The 19,172-nt window shown below is 40.6% G+C and overlaps 1 protein-coding gene across 7 annotated transcripts in view; it reads left to right on the forward strand.

The window, feature by feature from the left end:
- Nucleotides 1–19,172, forward strand: part of LOC147153293 (piezo-type mechanosensitive ion channel component 2) — a 45,436-nt gene that overhangs the window by 2,274 nt on the left and 23,990 nt on the right. For 3 of the 7 annotated variants that reach the window (XR_015086375.1, XM_086027239.1, XM_086027245.1), the window contains exons 1-21: nucleotides 221–278; nucleotides 1,790–1,885; nucleotides 6,575–6,676; nucleotides 6,782–6,827; nucleotides 8,220–8,379; nucleotides 8,452–8,653; nucleotides 9,480–9,693; nucleotides 9,809–9,974; nucleotides 10,861–10,953; nucleotides 11,541–11,582; nucleotides 11,673–11,805; nucleotides 11,898–12,043; nucleotides 13,147–13,413; nucleotides 13,920–14,028; nucleotides 14,132–14,253; nucleotides 16,430–16,489; nucleotides 17,273–17,421; nucleotides 17,484–17,648; nucleotides 17,873–17,914; nucleotides 18,427–18,459; nucleotides 18,688–18,803. Coding sequence is in view for 6 of the 7 variants with exons in the window: in XM_086027239.1 (XP_085883365.1) it covers nucleotides 227–278; nucleotides 1,790–1,885; nucleotides 6,575–6,676; nucleotides 6,782–6,827; nucleotides 8,220–8,379; nucleotides 8,452–8,653; nucleotides 9,480–9,693; nucleotides 9,809–9,974; nucleotides 10,861–10,953; nucleotides 11,541–11,582; nucleotides 11,673–11,805; nucleotides 11,898–12,043; nucleotides 13,147–13,413; nucleotides 13,920–14,028; nucleotides 14,132–14,253; nucleotides 16,430–16,489; nucleotides 17,273–17,421; nucleotides 17,484–17,648; nucleotides 17,873–17,914; nucleotides 18,427–18,459; nucleotides 18,688–18,803 (2,515 nt within the window). In the remaining variant the exon portion in view is untranslated. Of the gene's footprint in view, nucleotides 1–199; nucleotides 279–1,789; nucleotides 1,886–4,956; nucleotides 5,237–6,154; nucleotides 6,219–6,574; nucleotides 6,677–6,781; nucleotides 6,828–8,219; nucleotides 8,380–8,451; nucleotides 8,654–9,479; nucleotides 9,694–9,808; nucleotides 9,975–10,860; nucleotides 10,954–11,540; nucleotides 11,583–11,672; nucleotides 11,806–11,897; nucleotides 12,044–13,146; nucleotides 13,414–13,919; nucleotides 14,029–14,131; nucleotides 14,254–16,429; nucleotides 16,490–17,272; nucleotides 17,422–17,483; nucleotides 17,649–17,872; nucleotides 17,915–18,426; nucleotides 18,460–18,687; nucleotides 18,804–19,172 lie in introns of those variants that run through there. The other 4 variants (XM_086027256.1, XM_086027251.1, XM_086027261.1 and 1 more) reach the window with 4 other exon arrangements.

Genomic DNA, 19,172 nt, shown 5'->3' on the forward strand with positions numbered 1-19,172 from the left:
AGAGCAGAGGCGCTCTTCATCCTCACACACGAGAGGAGACCTCTTCTCGTTCCCATTGGACTCTGAGGAACCCAAACTTTATTTTGGCTCAGTCTCTCCTTCTTGGATCATGTGTGAGACCATGAACATTTTCATCACATTCACCTGCTAGTGAGGACGATTACATCATTGAAAAAAGTGAGGAAGAAAAGCCTCGTTAAAGGAGGAAGGAGTCATGGCTGCGGATATGGTGGTCGGGATGCTGTACAACTTATTACTGCCACTCACTCTGCTAGCTGGTGAGTCTTATGGCATGCTTGACCTGCTAAACGAATCACTTATAAGAGAGAGGAAATGGCTAAACTAGCGTCTTTCAGATAACGCAGGGACGCCCAACAGTATTTCATGGCTTAATCAGCATAAACCCAGTACTTCACAAACTTATTAGCCCATCCGTCATAAAATTAAGAGATCATCCAGCTTCATGTAGTACATTAATGCTGACTGTAGTGAACTCTCACTGTGTTATGCTTTTGACAGAAATGAGGAATTTCAAATGAACTCACCTCTAACACAGAAATTGGAGCTTTCATGAGAAGTCAGAAATTAGCATAATTGTCACCCCCCACAAAAAAATTTTGTTTGCAAAGGTAAATAAATAAATATAATTTGAATTCAACATTTTATTTACCTCATGAGGCATTAAGATCCCTTGTGTGAAGAAAATTTGACCTATTATTATTATTATTATTATTATTATTATTATTATTATTATTATTATTATTATTATTATTATTATTATTATCGTATTATACGTATTCGTATTCGGATAAGCGGGAGATAATGGATGGATGGATATTTTGGTAACAAACGCCAAAGGAGAAACACACTCGCACAGAATTAATCCTCATAAATTATGCATGATTCACAGCAAAATAGAGAATAAAACGACTAAAATGGCAGTAAAACAAATAGGTTTCTTTGAGCAACGCATGCTCACACACATGCGCGCACACACACGGGCATATACGCATGTACACAAAGTAAATTGTAAGACCGTATAATTTGTATATTTAGATTTTTACTTTTATTTGAGGGAGCGGAGTAAGTTAATGTGTCCTGGAGTAAAAGCACAACACTGAGTTAAATGTGCTTATCTAAGTTCAGTCACGTCTTTTGACAGAGGGATTCTACACATTAAAATCCACCCATCCATCCATTTTTGGGGTTCGCCCTCATGAGTCAATCGTTGACATTAAAATCATATTCAATTTTACATCCATTTCCTTTTATAAGAGGAGTTGTGTGCTGCCTGTTTATGAGTAAATGAGTATTATGAGTACGTTTAGACTGAGCAATAATACGTACCTATTGAACATTTCTATTTACCACTGATTTTAAGAATAATATTCATATTAACTGTGATTTGTTGTTTTATTCAGTAAATAAATATACTATATCTATTTCCTCTGGTATTAATTAACTTTGATGGCCAGTATCAATGCGGGCCCCTTTTCAGTTCTATTTTTATGGTATACCTTTTTAATAACTTAACCTAATCAAAGTTTGCAAAAGAAATAACAATTGAAACTATTTAGTCTAATTAAAACTAAAGTGTTGCATGAATAAACAACTTGTGGCACGATGTTAAACTGGGTGGAGGACCGTAGGTTAATTTTAGGAATTTCAAGGTTGGATGATGTTGTTGATAATGAGAACAGTGTCGCCAGTCCAATTCTGATCATCCAATTTTTTTCCCCCAGAAGGCTGAACTTGACTAAGTAAATATGGAACTGTTTTCTCAACACAGCTTCTGCTTTCCGATACAATGGACTGTCCGTTGTCTACTTCCTGTTTCTGCTCACCTTGCCGCTGATGCCGAACCCAAGTTTACTCACAATGAAAGGTGAGAGTCTTCCTCGTTATTAAGTTATTTTCATTTGGAAACCCGATTTACATCTGGAATTTAGAATGATCTATCAATCTTATGCATCAATTTTCTATAGTGTTTGTACCAGTCAAGGTCACAGAGCCTCTCCCAGACGATTTTGGATCAGGGGCGTTGTAAACCTTGGATTGTTTGCCAGCCAATTGCAGCGCACAGAGACAAACAACTTAAGCATTCACACTCACACTGAAACCCATGAACAATTTTAAGTCTTCAATTAACTCAACTTGCAAGCTCAATGGAAATGAGAAAACATCTTCCACTGTCAAACAGTTGCAATCACAAAACCATTATTAACTGTTTTAACAGACATAACATTGTAAAGATAACACTGCGTAATGCCAGTGCATCACAGATGCGACGCATTCATTTTAATTATTCAACATTTTTAACTGTCATACAATTGTAAAAAGAGGTTAACCACTGCTAAAAGCAAAACAAAACAGACTACCCAAGCATTGACACCAAGTAATCATGCAAAGTGTCTCAAAACACACAATATGCTGAGACCACAGCCCTGTGATTGGCCGGCGACCAATCCAAGGTTTACCCCGCCTCTCGCCCGAAGTCATCTGGGATGGGCTCCAGTGCACCCACCACCCTGAAAGAGGCTAAGCGGTACAAATAGAAAATGGATGGATGGATACTGAGGTCTCATGTGACATCATGCTTGACCATGGTAGCAATTCCAAAGTCTTTAGATGGGGTATTTCCCAAAGTATTTTGATCACCTTCAGAATTGTACAACCTCAGTTTGATTTGAATAGGTATACATTAGTATTTATTTTAGTGCTCACACAGAAGAGAGTAGCATCCCAAAATAATATGTTGTCATTTGGCTAAAACATTTACATAAAAATTGTATATTCAAGCCAATTTATCAAGGAATAATCCAGCCAATCCAAACCTTTTTCTCAGGGGGTGGCCACTTTGTCACTTTCTGTCGGCTGAAAATGACATCACAGATGCTCAGAGCTTAGGTAACGGACAATCGCGGCTCACCTGTTTTCTGAAGCGCAGCCAGGATTGATCGTTACATGCGTCATGAGCAACTGTAATGTCATTTTTAGTTGACAGTAAGTGGCAAAATGGCCACGCCCTGACATGGACAAAAATGGCTGGATTTTACTACTTAACTCATATTCCACAAATGCAATATTAATCAGAATGTTTTGACTAGTGAAAATGCATACACCATATTACTGTAAAGAACATTTTGGGCTTGATAACCCCTTTAAATAATATAAAATTGCAACATAACAGAATATTAATGTGACTTTAACTACCGGGTATTACCTCAACATTCATACAGCTTTATCACTTTGCTCAGTGTTACAGCTTGAAAAAGTGAACTATGATAAAAAGAACTGAGCTAAAACTTTTAGAGTGTGAATTTATGTGTGTTTTCCTTACTATGTTCCAATAAATTAAAGCCCCCCCCCCCCCCCCCCACACACACACACACACATACAAACACACGCACTTTGTAAAGGGGATGTGGTTGGAGTAGTGAAATCAATTATACATAGCTTGGTAATTACAGTGAGGAATTAAAAGATGTGATGTCAGCATTCTACCATTCTTTTACTGTCCATCTAAAAACTGTTTGCCTTTCAATCTTTGAGTCTCTTAAAGCTCCATCCAGCCCACAATGATGTTCATCCTCCTAATATGAGCTAGCTCTCCTCAGCCTAAGTGCCCAAGTGTGTGTGTGCAGCATCCTGCATGTGTGTACATGTGTAGGTGTGCTTGTCAGGTTTTTGTGAGACCACCGCTTACTCAGACCATACGTGAGATTACGTATGATGTACATGGTTTATAGGAGGGAGGTTGAAGTGATATAGAGCTTTTAGGAAAAAAATGAACGTCAATAACAAACTTGCTGGCTCAGCTAGAATCATCAATGCATTCAACCTTCTCATTACACACACGCAACTAAGCTACAGTGGGACCTCTCAAGGCTTAGTGGAATCCATTCCAAGACATTGGTGGAATATTTCAATGTCAAAATATTCTGTTGAGGGGTCAAACTAATGCCATCATTAAGTAAACTAACTGTCGTTATGAAAAAAAACTAAAACACTCTTAACTTTAATTATGATCTACAATTCCGATTGATGTTACACAAACGTAAAAAAAAAAAGATGGTAGTAAAATCCGAACATATTAGAACACTAAATAACACCGATAACAACATATACAGTACTATATCCTAATGCTTTGCACATAGGTTTGCTACTTTGCTTACATCATGTAAGCAAAGTCTTACATGAAAGTTTTGCATAGTCTTCGTTCTATTCTTCTTAGAATCTTCTTCTTTTAACACCCCTTATATTGAAGCTGCGACTTTTTTTCGAGTAAATGTCAAATACATTTTCCTTTGCTGTAAAAAAAACAGTTCCCTGATTCTTAATTACATGCCAGTGGCACGCAGGCATCAAAATATCACAAGGATCAAATTATAGTACACTTTTTGCCCTCCATTTTGATGCCCACTGAAATTAGCCTATCTTGAGGGGGCCGTCCTGTCTTATAGACACACTGTAAAAAAAAAAAAATGAGGTCGTTCAACATAAAAGTTTTGTCTTGTTGAGAATTCGCCATGTTGTTCTTTACACATACCAGTCTATGTTTAATCAAATGAAGCAACAATGTTATATGTTGTAAATTACTTATAAATACAAATTGTTCCAGCATAACGGTATGGCTTCTTGCCACTGAACAGTGTTGTGCAAACTGGTGTTACTTCTTCATATTAATGCCAGTGTGTAGGGCTGGGCCGATAATTCAATACGATACGAATCGTGATAGCCAGAAGATCAATATCAATAGAAAATGGCATCGATAAATTATTGGTCTAATAGAATAAACCAACGGAGCAGACTTTTGACTTTGAGCAGATTTAGCCTTTCGACCTATCAGGGCCCAACTAAGAAAACCCCACCCTTTAAGGAGATCCAACCTGAGGCTCACACATACACCACTGAGCAAGTGACTCAAAACAAAAAACGGTGCACAGAATAGAAAAAAATGAGCGTGCCAGCGCGGGAAAAAATCATTGATAAGAGAGGGAAGGTCACCTCGCAAGTTTGGCAGTATTTTGGGTATTTTAAGTCCGACTTGAGTCAGAAGGCTGACCCCGCCTGTAAACTATGCAAGATTGTCGTGCCGACAAGGGGTGGCAACACGACCAATTTACCATCTGAGCCGATCTCATGCACTAGAGCACAGCAACATCAAGCAACAAGCATCAACTTCTGCCGGTGAAAGTGGAGCAACAAATAAGATGAAACCGCCTAAAATAGAAAGGTATTCGGCAGCAGTGCCTTACGACAAAGAATCTAAACGTTATAAGGACATAACTGAAGCAGTTGCGTATCATTTAGCCAAAGACATGCTACCGCTCATCACAGTTGACGAAACCGGTAGCCAAAATGTACCACAGAGAAACGTGGTCGCACTGGAGTGATGATTTATTTTGCCATTCTTTTTCCACTCGACTAATATTCGCGTAGTTGTTGTCATCTTCTACCAGTGTTTTGTACTTACTTTTCTGTTAAACAGCCCGCGTCTACACCGCCATAGTACGCCAGTCACAAAGCTCTATATTCGGTGTTCTTCCGCCAAGTCGCCACCTTTGTTCAAGATTAAAGGTTCCTCACTAGTGTTTCTTGCATTGTAGGATGACAAAAGTTTTATAGAAGTATTTAATTACTCCCTAAAGGCCACATAATATATAACAAATGTAACTTTCAAGCGCTATATGTGCGGCGCATTAATATGGTTGTGTGTTAAGATCCGGCTGCTACTGTTAAACTTAGTACTGTACATTAGGTTAAGTTGACGTTTTCTAATTTTACCCTTTGTTTGGGCAACTCACTTAAAAGAGTTTTTTACCTTTGAACATATGAATATATGTTAACAATTGAAAACATTTATTGATGTGTTGAAACACATTACACACTTAAGTTACTATAACATAATTGATGATTTTTTTTTTTACAGTGCATATGCCACTGCTCATACCAGCCCCTCTCTACAGCGAGGTGGCTTTGGTTACCATGTCCACTAGTTGTGGCGCTAAGGAGTACTTTTATAGTCTTGAGTGTGAACTTCAAAGCGCACACTAGGCCCCATAAAAACAATACAAATCTTGGGCCTATTTTTGTGACCAGTGCATGTTTAGCGCAAAGCGCAGTCCAATCGTGTGCATGGTTGGAGTTTTATTTCTCTCTCTCTATTTCTTCTCTCTCTTCTCTGATATTTTCGTGGACTGCTGCAGTATAGAAAGGTCAGTTTCCTCTGTAGTGGGAGTGGACACAGACATCTTGCTAACCGGCCAATGGAAGCGGGGCCTCTTATCCCCTTTGTTTGTTTATTTGTTTGTTTATTTATTTATTGGAATGCAGTGTGGGTTCAGCTCCCACTCAGTGTTGGTGTGAATATGAGTGTGGTTGTTTGTCTTGATGTATGTCCTGTGACTGATTGGCAACCAGCTCAGGGTGGAGTCCACCTTTCGCTTGAAGCCGGCTGGGGTCGGCTCCAGCACCCCACAACCCTGAAGAGGATACGTGTTGTTGAAAATGGATGGATGTTTGTTGTACCTTACTTTACGCCACGCTTCTTTTTCTTCGTTGTTCTCTTTAGGTAACACGGGACAGTTCCTGCGGAGGATCATCTACACTAGTTTGACATTCCTCACCCTGCAATGCTTCATGCAGATCCCTTTTGCCTACATCACCCCACAGGGTAGAGTAACACATGAGTGACTGTTTCAGTATTCCGAAATCACTGCCTGCCAGCATGAAATGTCCTGACCAGCTTTTATGCTTCACATGATGATCTTTTCAACAGTTAGTGGCTACTGGGAGGATTTCCTCTACCATGTGGGCATTGTGAGGTACGAGATCACATTCAAGGCATTCCCCAAGAATATGCCGCATTACCATACCCCTACTAACATATCCTGGTCTAAAGGACGCTGGTTGACCTTTGATTTGAAACAGTCCCATAAATAAGCAATATTCTGTTCTAGACTCAAAATGTCATAAAACCACCATAAACGTAAAGGGCAATGTCAATAACATTTTAACATTTACAGAAGCTTAAAAATAAGTTCAGCACTGTGAATATTACACATAAACAATAAATCAATCATTTAACTTTAGCTGTGTCTAGCATATCTAATTTGTTGGATTCCCCCCACCCATAAGATGATAAGTGTAGTTAAGAATAAAACACCTAACTTTAACTTTGATAACAAGTGCAGCGGTGAATGATGCTTTTTTCTGGTAACTTCTGTTGTATAGTCGTCTCATGTTGTCCGTCTCTTAGCAAACCTTGTAGAGCAGGGATGGCCAACCCCTAAAAGGCAAAGAGCCGCAATTTTGACTGTGTTACTGCACAGAGCCACAGGATACACATAAGCATACATAAACTGCTCCATCGTGTCTTCTTACTCCCTAGCTCTCTTGCATGTTTTGTCGAACTCCCATTCATTGTATATCTTTGTAGTCCGTGAAATGTTCTAAGCAAGTTGATGAGTGCTTTGTAAATGTTGGGAACAACTATACTTTTCTGCCTGACCTTTAAGTGAATTACCTCTGTTTGAGAAGTTCATTCCTGGTTGATGTTTGAATGGAGAAAACTCAAGTGCCGCTGAAGCGAATTTGGTAGGCCAACAATACTCTCCCCACTGTATTCCTCACTTTGTTTAAACCGGGATCAGCACCTTAGTTTGGCGGCGGGCCAATTTTTTTCCAAGCAATCCTATCGCGGGCCAAAATAACATTTTCATCAGCTCACGGTTGGGTTTTGTCACTGCATTGATGTCACGGTATGATATTTATTGCAATGTTATGTGGAAGCTCACAGCACTGCAGTAAGCATCATTGCTGGAAAGTTCACGGTACACGGTCTGCTCACTATTTTGACATGATCATATTTCTTATTTATAGCATTTGAAATATGATATTGCCTACTGACAGTGATTCATTTGCTTAATTATAACGTCGGAAACACAGGAACACTGAATAAAGGCCACGGACATAGAAAAAGCCAAGTAACAATAAATAAAATAATCCCCGTGTTAAGTTTCTTTTTCTGTGAAGTCCCGAGTTTTGATTGTTGCCCCCTCCCCATAATGTTTTGGTTGAATTCCAGCTGATACAATGTGAAATATGGTCCAGTTTAGAAGTTCTACTCCTACAAAAAAAACATTCATGTATAAAATTGTGTATTCTGGTTATTTCAGGTATTGATGAAAATTAACAAAAAAACAAATTGCTTCCAGATTCAGTTCTGTCGATCCAGGGAACATTGTGCGCCTCCTGGCACCGGATGTGGGCCTTCTAGTCTCCACTCTTTTCATTCTAAGACTCTGCAGAAAGTTACTACGAGCTGCACCTCAGGTCAACCTCCATGAAAATGGGATCCCTACCTCTGACTCTGAGGTAAGAAGTCAGGAAGGCAAGGTGAGTCAGGAATCAAAAGGGACATGACTTTGTTTGTTTTGGGTCTGGCAGGACCAAGAGACCTCCGACACAGAGTCCGAAGGAGCGAGCGAAACCTATGACAGCTCGGATGAGAGCACGGTGCCGGTTGAGTCTGTTCCACCTCAGTTTGTTCAGAAGCTGCTGATGTTTGCGGCCGGCTTTAGGCTGCTGTTATCGGCGATCATGAACACAGCAGGGAAAGTGGTTGTCACTTTGCTACTGGGACTGGCAGGTAAAGTGCAGCAGGTACACTAAAAGGTCTGCAAAATTGGGACCATGGCCATTTAAACTTTCAGGCAGTGGAAATCTGTAATTGGTCCTCTTTTACAGCCATAACAGCTTCCACCCTTCTGATAATACTTTCTGCAAGATGTTTGAATTTTGGAGTCAGAGTTCTTGCTGCCTCTTTTCTACCGTATGGAACTAAATTCTTAACTATTCTAGCTTTGTTGTTTTAATGACCATTTTTGATAGAGTAAAAAGGAAAAAATTATCTCAATCCTTAATTGAGATAACTGTTGTTGTGGTTTGGGCTAAACAAATAAAAGTTGATTTTATTTTATTCGACATCCATAACTGAACAGTATGGACATGCAGGTGACAATGTTTGTTTTTTTTAAAGTGAAAGAGGATGTAACAACACAATCAAAGGTTAAAACTCAGAACACAACCATAACTACAGAACTACATCCAGTTTTCTTTCAGTGGGCAGAGCGTGTCCGTGGGTGGGCACTGCCCACGCCTGCCCCCGCTGGTAACGCCCCTGTTTTTAGCTAATTTCCATATGCACTTTCTGTGGTAGGTAAAAAAATGAAATTAAGAAAAGAGTATAGAAAATTATAGTTAAATGACAATAGATGAACCAAAAACTGTGTGCCAAAAATACACACACACACACACATAAATCATATTCAAGGGACCTAAGCCCTCAACAATGGATTAATTAATTGATTAGAGGACGCGCCCTTATACATTTGTTCATAACGTTTGGGTTGTGTGAATGCTTGAATGTTTCAGGTATTATTTTGTTTTCATACTGTGTGTGTGTATATGCCCAGGTATCACTCTTCCGTCCCTTACTTCTGGCGTATACTTTGGGACATTCCTCGGACTGGTGTGGTGGTGGGTGATTGGCCGATCAATCAGTCTGCTTCTCTTCAGCTCCATATGTGTGATGATGACCATCTTCAGTGGGGGGCACCTTCTAGCACTCTACGTTTACCAGCTGCCCTTGTCCCAGCAGCTGGTGCCGCCTGATGATATCTACGCAAGGTACCCCACTCTCCAAAAAGTCGGGTCATTGGGTACACACAAGAGTATTGACATTTAATTGCAGATTTCAGTGTTGTGTTTTATTTTTCCTTTTGGATATCTGTCCATGTCTCAGGTTGTTTGGCATGACAGGAGTGATTCAAACCAACAGTTCTGACCCGCACATGCTCGGTCTGCAGCCCGACGTTAGCTGGCCTGACTTCATCAACCCTTTTGTTCTGCTGCTGCTGTATTACACTCTGGTTACGTTGCTGCACAAATGGGTCCATATCACAGAGGAGGTTGGTCGACATTGTGTTTATCTTTCTGCTGCTCTGCTAATTGAAATAAACACTTTTTCAACATTTCTAACAGATCACCTTGAGAACTTCACGGAAAAATATTAGGAGCATCACATATTGTCCAAATCCATACTTTAGAGGCCCTTAGTCTACGGTTGTTTTTTTCACCCTTCTTTATATTTTTTTCTTTTCATCTGCGAAAACGGGGCACTGTAAAAGGACACCTGGCCGTCTCCCGTTCTGTATCCCCCTGTTGGTCATTGTTTTTCTGTCTCTTGGATGGGTTGTGTCTGTTCCATTTAGTTGCACCCTGTGGTACAGTGACAAGCCTATGGTAAAAAAGAAAAAAGGGCATGCTACGCTAATTTCACTTTACTCAATTTAACACACGCTAAGAAAATAAAAGTGCTTTAAATAGTACAATAATGATTATCAGACAAGAGTAGCCAAAAGGAAAAGAAGAAGACAAGAGTGTTGATGCTGTAAACGATACTTCTCTATAAAATGTTCTCTTTTTTCTTTTTAACAGCAGCATCATCTGCTTGATAGAGTGGGACATTGCAGTTCTGTATAGTCTGTATGTTTGTTCAGGGTCATGAGTGAGCTGGAGCATATCCATGCTGACTTTGGGCAGGAGTCGGGGAACAGCCTGGGCAAGTCAGCAGGCGAATGCGGGGCTTAACATGCATGTTCTTGGAACGTGGGAGGAAGTCAGACTACCTGAAAGCGCAGAACCTTTTGAATAATAGATGCTCCAACTACACGAGACACCGACCGTCTCACTGTATTGAAACGTGACAAACTTTTTTTTAACAACAGCTCCTCCTGTTGAGCATGTTCTAGCATGGCATTTAATGTCATCACTTGTTGTGTTGACTTTTTTTAGGATAATGTTGGCGGCGATGAGAGTCCACTCTACATTCCAGATGTTCCACCAAGCTTCTCCAGAGTTGTGTACATCTCAGGAGATAAGCACGATGTAAACAACACTGTCTGTGTACTGTGTGTTCATCCTGATTTACTTACTTCCAATCATGTTCTATGGTTTTGATATTACTTGTTTACATGCACGCTCATACCGCTGAGCTGTCCAATTCTGTTCACTATTGTTCAGTTTGTGTTTACAGCAGTATTCAATGTTGATTCTCACAAGGTTTTTGTCTTGGTGTATTATACATACATTTGAATTGCAATTATTAATCATTTCAGACACAATTTATACATTAGTAATCCCTTTTTGCCAGATATAATGAATTTGCCAGATATAATGAATGTTTGCATTCATTATTGCATGTTAACGAAGTTGTATTTTTTTTCCGCTTATAGAAATACACCACATATACTACTTAACATAAACTAAGTAGGAAAGTATGTTACTTTATCACAGTTGTTTTATTCTTCCATTCAATTATTATATTTATAAAGACAAGGCTATCTTTCATAGAAGTTTACCAAAAGTGATTTGCTATGGATTAATTATGTTGGCAGTTTTTCCACACAAACATTTAGTGGAATGTCGAAACAGTTCAAAGAAATGACCCAGAAAGTGTTTTTCCCTAATTTCAGCTTTTGAGCAGCACAGAGGAGGAAACATATCTACCTAACGAGGTTGAAAGCATTTGAATTTTTATGTTTTTGTTAGCACAAAGCATACTTGTTTGCTCCTAATTTTCACCATTACATATTCTCTTTCCAAAGCCAATGATCTTAATCAGGGGCAATTCGTGGCAAGGTGTCTATGGAGAGGATCAAGGAAGCCTGCTGGGGGGTGCCGGGTATACCAACTGCTATCCTGTCCCGCAGTATGAAGGCATAAATTCACCAACGCACGGTACACACAATCAAATTTTATTGCTGCTCTGACTGTTAAAAACGCCTGTTAATATTATTCCCTGCTTTGTCCATCCCTTCGACTTGGGACAGAGAGCCAAGGTGAAATGGAGAGGACTGACCGGTCTTTGGCAAGTCTGACAGAAACGTCTCCTCCTGACTCAGGCCCAAGTGGACTGGTCATCTTTGGTAGACTAGTCCAAAAACACAGCTATGTCAGCGGCCTCATCATCATGATGGTAGGAAGGCATTGATCAACCATGAATTATAAATAGATTTGTAATTGAGTGGATGAAGCTAGAACAACCCCTAAGTGCTCCCAAATGTCCAAAGGAGTAAATCCAACACAGATTTTAGTGTTCTAATTATGTCATTAGTGCTCTATACGGTAAGCCTGACCAGGAAATTTAATGGACCCATTGCTAAGGAATGCACAGAAATTAGAGTGTAACCTTAAACAATCTCGAGCTATACTTTCTACTCCTTTTTTCCCTGAAACAGAGAAAATAACCTGCATCAAATAATCTTGAGCAGTTAGTTAACCCTCCAGCCAAAAGTCTACTTTACCATGCCCGTGGAACAATAATGCTTCTGTTTAATTTGGCTAGCTATCGAGACATGATGTGTACATAAACAAAAGGCAAAAGCAATCCAATTATTTTAGTTTAGGCAGCTAACTGTTATGGTAGCTTGTCACACGTTTGCTGAAACAAATTATGATAAACTCTTGCCATTAAAAAACTCTCAAAAAGTACACGAGTTCATGTTTTAATTTGCGTAATTAATTCTCAAGTAAGTGCCAAAAGTCCTCGGTTTATGACACTTGCAATGATTCAAGCTTTGGAACAACGTGTGATGAGTTTGTGCTGTGGAAATGGTAAGGTGATAAATGAATCCCCGCTTTTGTTAATATTTTTCTCAAAAAAATCTAATTTCTGATTTTAATACATTTTTTTAACTATATGCTTTGAGAAAAAGCAAATGACATTCAAATGTCAAATTATTCATGTTTTTTTTTTTTTTCTCTCTTCTGGAATTTTCTTTTTCTCCAAACAAGCATTGAGCAACTTCCAGAGAAATAATACAAATCAATATTGTCTTGCTGTGTGAAACAATGTAAAAACGATTCTGGTCATCTTATTTGTTTCTTAGCGTATTTGTTTCTAAATGTTCAACTGTTGGCAATGAACTGTACGCAGCCATGGTTTTTGTGTAAGCAGTGCACATTAACGGGCACACACTTTGAACTACAATAGCTGTAAAAAACATCTATTGAAAAAAATCATCTTGACAAGTTAACTCAAACAATACTTTTGTACTATTAATCCTGTCTCCTCTGAAGGTGTGGAGTATCACCTACAACAACTGGCTGACCTTTGCCCTGCTGGTCTGGTCCTGTATCATCTGGATGATGCGAGACCGGCGGCGATATGCCATGATGTCAGCCCCCTTCCTGGCTGTGTACGGCACCGTCCTCGTGGTTTTGGGCTTTGTCAGCGGGTTGCGCCTAAGCCGGGCTGAGCTGTACCCGGGTCTGCCCCCGGCTGTCATAGTGGACTTTGACCTGAACAGTTATCACCCTGCCCCCTGCATCCACTTGGGACCTAAGGTAACATAAATGCACATATATGTCAGAATTTTGTTTCAAAATTCACTTTGTAATTAAGAAAACTGTGGAGATATGAGTACTGTGTTGACAAAGTATTAATATCCACACGTTTGGATGTCACTGGGAATGAAGCTGTCACAGCAGCAATATTCACACTATACATGTACAAGCAACAACAAAGTACTGCACAAACAAACGTGAAAAGGCACATGGAAGAGGGATTAGAATAAATCTAAAAAATAAAATAATATCTTGTATGTTGGTATATGGTAAGTAATATAATGGAAAATGTATACAATCATATATTGGTTTCTGTACATTTTCACATAACACTTGCTGACTTGTTTTATATTGACTTACGTCTGTTGAGACTATTGAGCAGGTTTGCGGTTGGTGGATATTTCCTGTTTGATTAAATCAGATGATGACAAAGTCAGACGGCACCGGCACCATAGAAATGTGTCTAGTCAATTCATTCTGCATGTTCTGTGTTGCTATGTATGCAGGTTTTCTACAGCTTCAGCTTCTGGTTGATGTTTCGTCAGCAGCTGAAGGAAAGACAAGAGGAGCAAATGATGAAGACGAGATCGCTTGATGAAGTCAAAGTTATTCAATGTAATTTAATTCTCTTTGTTTGTCACTGAGATTTCATAGCACTTAAAGAGTGCAAACAAATTGATTCCCTTGTCTTTCTTTCCTTTGTTTTTTCCTTTTTTAGCAGCGGAAAACCAGCCGTCACCAATTGTGGCCATGCTGATCTCAGGGGTCAAAGGGGTCCTGGTCAAATACTGGATCCTCTTCTGCTGTTCCATGTTCTTTGTGGTCAGCTTCTCTGGAACGGTACACATGCACGGATAAACTGTCAGAAGAACTCACATTCAAAAAACTATTCCGTAGCACAGAACTTGAGCGATAATGAGACATTTAACACAATTGACACTGTTTGCTAGGTCTGGTAGGGTAATGCCGTACTGGTGTTAATAAACTGAAAGAGTGAGCACCTGTCGCCTGATGCTTGGTCAGCTTGAACAAATAATCACCTTACCTCAAATATTTTCTCCGTCAGGAAAAAGATGGTGGCCACTGGACACTATTAATTATTTTACTGTAATTATGGATAGAAGCTGGAAGGATTGGAAGGGGCTAATGGTGGTACAGTGGGCTAACAAAGATAATAGTGGCATAGAATATATGATAGCGCAGACCAGCTGTGTGGAATTGTCCAGCACATGTTCAACCTGAGCCTGAAGCTGGGCAGGGTCCCCCAGCTATGGAAAACATCCTGCCTGGTCCCGGTGCCAAAGACCCCCCACCCGAAGGAGCTCAACAGCTTCAGACCGGTGGCGCTGACGTCTCACCTGATGAAGACCCTGGAGAGACTGGTCCTTGTCCACCTGCGCCCCCTGGTGAGCTCCTCAATGGACCCACTCCAGTTCGCATACCAGCCTGGCATCAGTGTGGATGATGCCATCATCTACCTCCTCCACACTTCACTCTCCCACCTGGAGAAGGCGGGGAGCACTGTGAGGATCATGTTCTTTGATTTCTCCAGTGCTTTCAACACCATCCAGCCCACCCTACTGGGAGACAAGCTGGAGCGGGCGGGGGTGGCGCACCACCTCACCACATGGATCCAGGACTACCTCACAAACCGGCCACAGTATGTGAGAACACAGGACTGTGTGTCTGACGTGCTCCTCTGCAGCACGGGGGCCCCACAGGGAACTGTCTTGGCTCCCTTCCTGTTCACCCTCTACACCTCGGACTTCAACTACAACACCCCTACCTGTCACCTGCAGAAGTTCTCTGACGACTCTGCGATTGTCGGCCTCATCACAGGCGGAGATGATCGGGAGTACAGAGAACTTACTCAGGGTTTTGTGGATTGGTGCCAGCAGAACCGCCTCCTGATCAATGCGGGGAAATCCAAAGAAATGGTGGTGGATTTCGGTAGGCGCCAGCACTCTTCACCTGCACCAGTGAATATCCGGGGAACAGATGTTGAGAGAGTCTCAACTTACAAGTACCTGGGTGTTCATCTGAACAATAAACTGGACTGGTGCGACAACACAGACGCCCTCTATAGGAAGAGTCAGAGCAGACTCTTCCTACTCAGGAGACTGAGGTCTTTTGGGGTTCAGGGGACACTCCTCAGGAACTTTTATGACTCGGTGGTTGCATCGGTCATCTTCCAGGGAGTGGTCACCTGGGCAGGCGGCGTCTCGGCCCGGGACAAGAAGCGGCTGGACAAACTGGTCAAGAGGGCCGGCTCTGTCCTGGGCTGCTCCCTGGACTCTGTGGACTCGGTGGGGGACAGGAGGATGTTGGCCAAGCTGTCATCAATGCTGGGCAACCCGGACCACCCCCTCCAGGGCACCCTAACAGCACTCCATAGCACCTTCAGTGACAGACTGTTACACCCTCGCTGTGCAAAGGAGAGATTCCGCCGTTCCTTCTTGCCTGCTGCTGTCAGACTCTTTAACAAGAACATTGTGTAGTCTCTACAAACTGGCGGTCATTAGTGCAATTGTGCAGTCCTGCACCTGAGCTCGTATCGTGCAATACCCAATATTCCCCACTACTGTAATACCGTGCAATACTCAACATTCCCCACTACTGTTAGTCTAGTTTTATTTTTATCCAATGCTGTTCCTTACATTTCACTACAGCACTGCAGCACTGTCACTTAGAGTATTTTTTCCTCTGTACTATGTACAGGCCGAAATGAGTGTTCCTCATATTTTTTATGTAGATGTAGGTTGGTGTGTATACACATGTGTATATACACATGTTACTGCGTATATCTACATAGGTTTGATTCTAAATGTTTGCCGTCAATGTTATACATTAATGGCCACATTATGCCGCCGCCCCTGTGTGACCTATATCTTTGCTACTGTAACAACGAAAATTTCCCCACTGTGGGATCAATAAAGGCATTCTTATCTTATCTTATCTTATCTTATAGTGATGGAAATGTACTGTATCTAATCTTGACTTTGTATTACTTACTCAGGTGGTTGTCTACAAGATTCTTTACATTGTTCTCTTCCTCTCCTTCGTCGTCCTGTACCAGGTCTGTGATCCAACCCCCAACGTCTCATTATAGTTGCACTGGTTACCTAAATAAGTGTCAGAATATTATAGAGTTGTACAACACTGAAAAGCTACAACCATGATTATCTGTCAACCAAAACAGCATGACTTTTTTCTGTAAAGGCCGAAATATTGATGCAGCTTTATTTTTTTTCTCATGAGACTGATATCTCAGTGATTTTTATAAGGTCTCAGCTTTTCAGGAGGTCTTCTATGGTATCTAAACCCAGGCAAGGCACACATTTACTCAAAGTGGCCCTCTCTATTGATTTCAAGTCATAAATGCACACACATCCATTTTTGCTCTCATTTTCCTGGTTTTCCTCGCCCTTCTTCTTTTTCTGCTGACCTTTTAGATACATGCTGCACACTTAGCACACAAAGACTTAATGGCTGCAAAGGTGGTGGGTACAAAACACCATTAATTCTCTATTTGGATATCGTCAGCAACCCTGTGGTCTATGCGCATTCAATAGTAGGGACGGGACTTCCTTGGTAGATGAGCGTGAACGTGAATGAGCCATTATTGGTTCATTGACAGTTTTTCAAAATGAGTTTACTTCATTTCTTCCTAATCAAATTCACAAACCTGCTATGAAAAAGTAAATAGTGAGAATTGTCTACTGGTTCTTGCTGAAAAAGCTGTCAACATGGAAATAAAAAGAAGCTTTGAGGGAATGCAAATAAGCAGATTGTGTTAACTTCAACAAACTAGGCCAGGGAACTTCACGCCAATAATTGTACTGTACTTTCTATGACTTAGGTTCGTTTTGACTTGTGGCGTCGATACCTGAAGATGTTCTGGGCGGTGGTGGTCGGCTACTCCATGCTGGTGTTGATTGCCATCTACATGTACCAGTTCCGGAGTGTGTCTGCACTCTTCCGACAGATCATGGGCATGTCCGAGGATGGGTGAGTAGCAGATTATGAGACGCAAATTTGGAGTGTGAGTTTCACCTTGCATCCTCAATTAGGCTACGAGATCTGGGTTTGGAACGCTATGACACCGTGGAGCTTTTTGCCCGTATCATACTTCCTGCGGCCTTCCTATTGGCTTGTATTCTTCAGCTGCATTATTTCAACTCCGACTTCCTGATCCTCAGTGACATCGACAATGTTCCTGTTAGGCAAGTCCCCAGGTGAGAGTGAAGGCAAATAATGAATTATACACAGAATTTGAGCCAAAGATATTGAACACCAAAACTGCACGGATGAACAAAGGTTTGTGAGGGTAATTTTTTCCCGCAACCTTTTTTTTTTTTCGACAACACTTTAGGGGCACCATAGTAAAATGATTTTTTTCTTTTTTTTTAAAGCATCAATTAAATGACCTCTGTTTTTTCTTCATCCATTCCCCACTTAGAGAAGAAGAACTCAGAAGTTCAGTCTACATGATTTCTGACATGTAAGTCTTCAACGCTCCTTGCATGTTTTCAGCTCATATGACATGGTATTGATTTTGCACTATCGACATTACTACGGAAAAGCTGCAGAGAGCAGAAACGTTAAAACAAAACAGTACTTGAAAGTTAAATTTTACAGAGAAACAACAACAAAATAACTAATAAATAAAATTAAGTATTGTCTCGACACTAATGCAAGTGTTAAAATGTGTGAATTATTTATTTTTTTTAATGACGAATGAGCCCAAAATACAATTTTTATGTTATTTCTGTTACATGGCCAAGTACTGAAAACAATCAATACTGGTTTGATTATTTAATTTCTATTGTGAAGATGTGACAGTCAGATAAGTGATAGATAATGGATGGATGCAAGATGTGACAGAGACATCAGTCACTATAATCTTTCTCTCTCTGTCTTTCTCTCTCTCTCTCTCTGTCTTTCTCTCTCTCTCTCTCTCTCTCTCTATCTATCTATCTATCTCTCTCTATCTCTCTCTCGCTCTCTTTCCAGTATTAAAGAAAAGATTGAAAAGCTCCGTAAAAGGTAAGCACTTGAAAACTGAAACTGAGAAATGCCAAAAAGAAAAAGAAAGAATAAAATACTTGGTCCTCAGTTTGTTCAGTGAACCGAAGTCTTGCTGAAGCTTTTGTGCAACTTTGAAGGCATAGCGGTATATTTGTTCAAAATTGTTGGTGCTTTCCAAATTTTACAGCCCAATTTTACAACAACAACACAAGGGTGTTCGATTTTGGAAAGTTTTTTTCCTTGCAGACTCCTGAAGGAGAACATAAGCAGTGGCAGAAGTCAGGAGACTTTGGATATCATCGAACTGCAGATGAGCTCAGAAGGATGTGGCGAGGAGGAGCATGAGGAGACAAAGGGAGAAGGTAACACCATTTTCTGGGCTCTGTGTGCTTCTTTTTCAAAACCAATATAAAGTCGGACAAATAATTGATGACGTTATTATAAATCTTTTGGTTATTTATATGTGTAAGAATATTGATTCAAGGGAGTGGCACATGGTGCATGAGCTTTCCATGTCTGCCTAACAGAATTCCAATCTGGGCTCAGGCCTTCCTGTTTGGAGTTTGCATGTTTTCCCTGTGCCGACACCCTCCCACTTTCCAAAGCATGCATGCTAGGTTCAATGAACGATCGAATCGAAATTGGTCATAGGTATGAATATGAGTACATATGGCTACTTGTCCATGTACTGTATGGCCTGTGATTGGTTGGTTGTCGGTGCAGGGTTTGTA

This window comes from Filicampus tigris, chromosome 1 (genome assembly GCF_054856515.1).
Source record: "Filicampus tigris isolate MCC_2025a chromosome 1, RoL_Ftig_1.0, whole genome shotgun sequence".
Lineage (NCBI taxonomy): Eukaryota > Metazoa > Chordata > Actinopteri > Syngnathiformes > Syngnathidae > Filicampus > Filicampus tigris.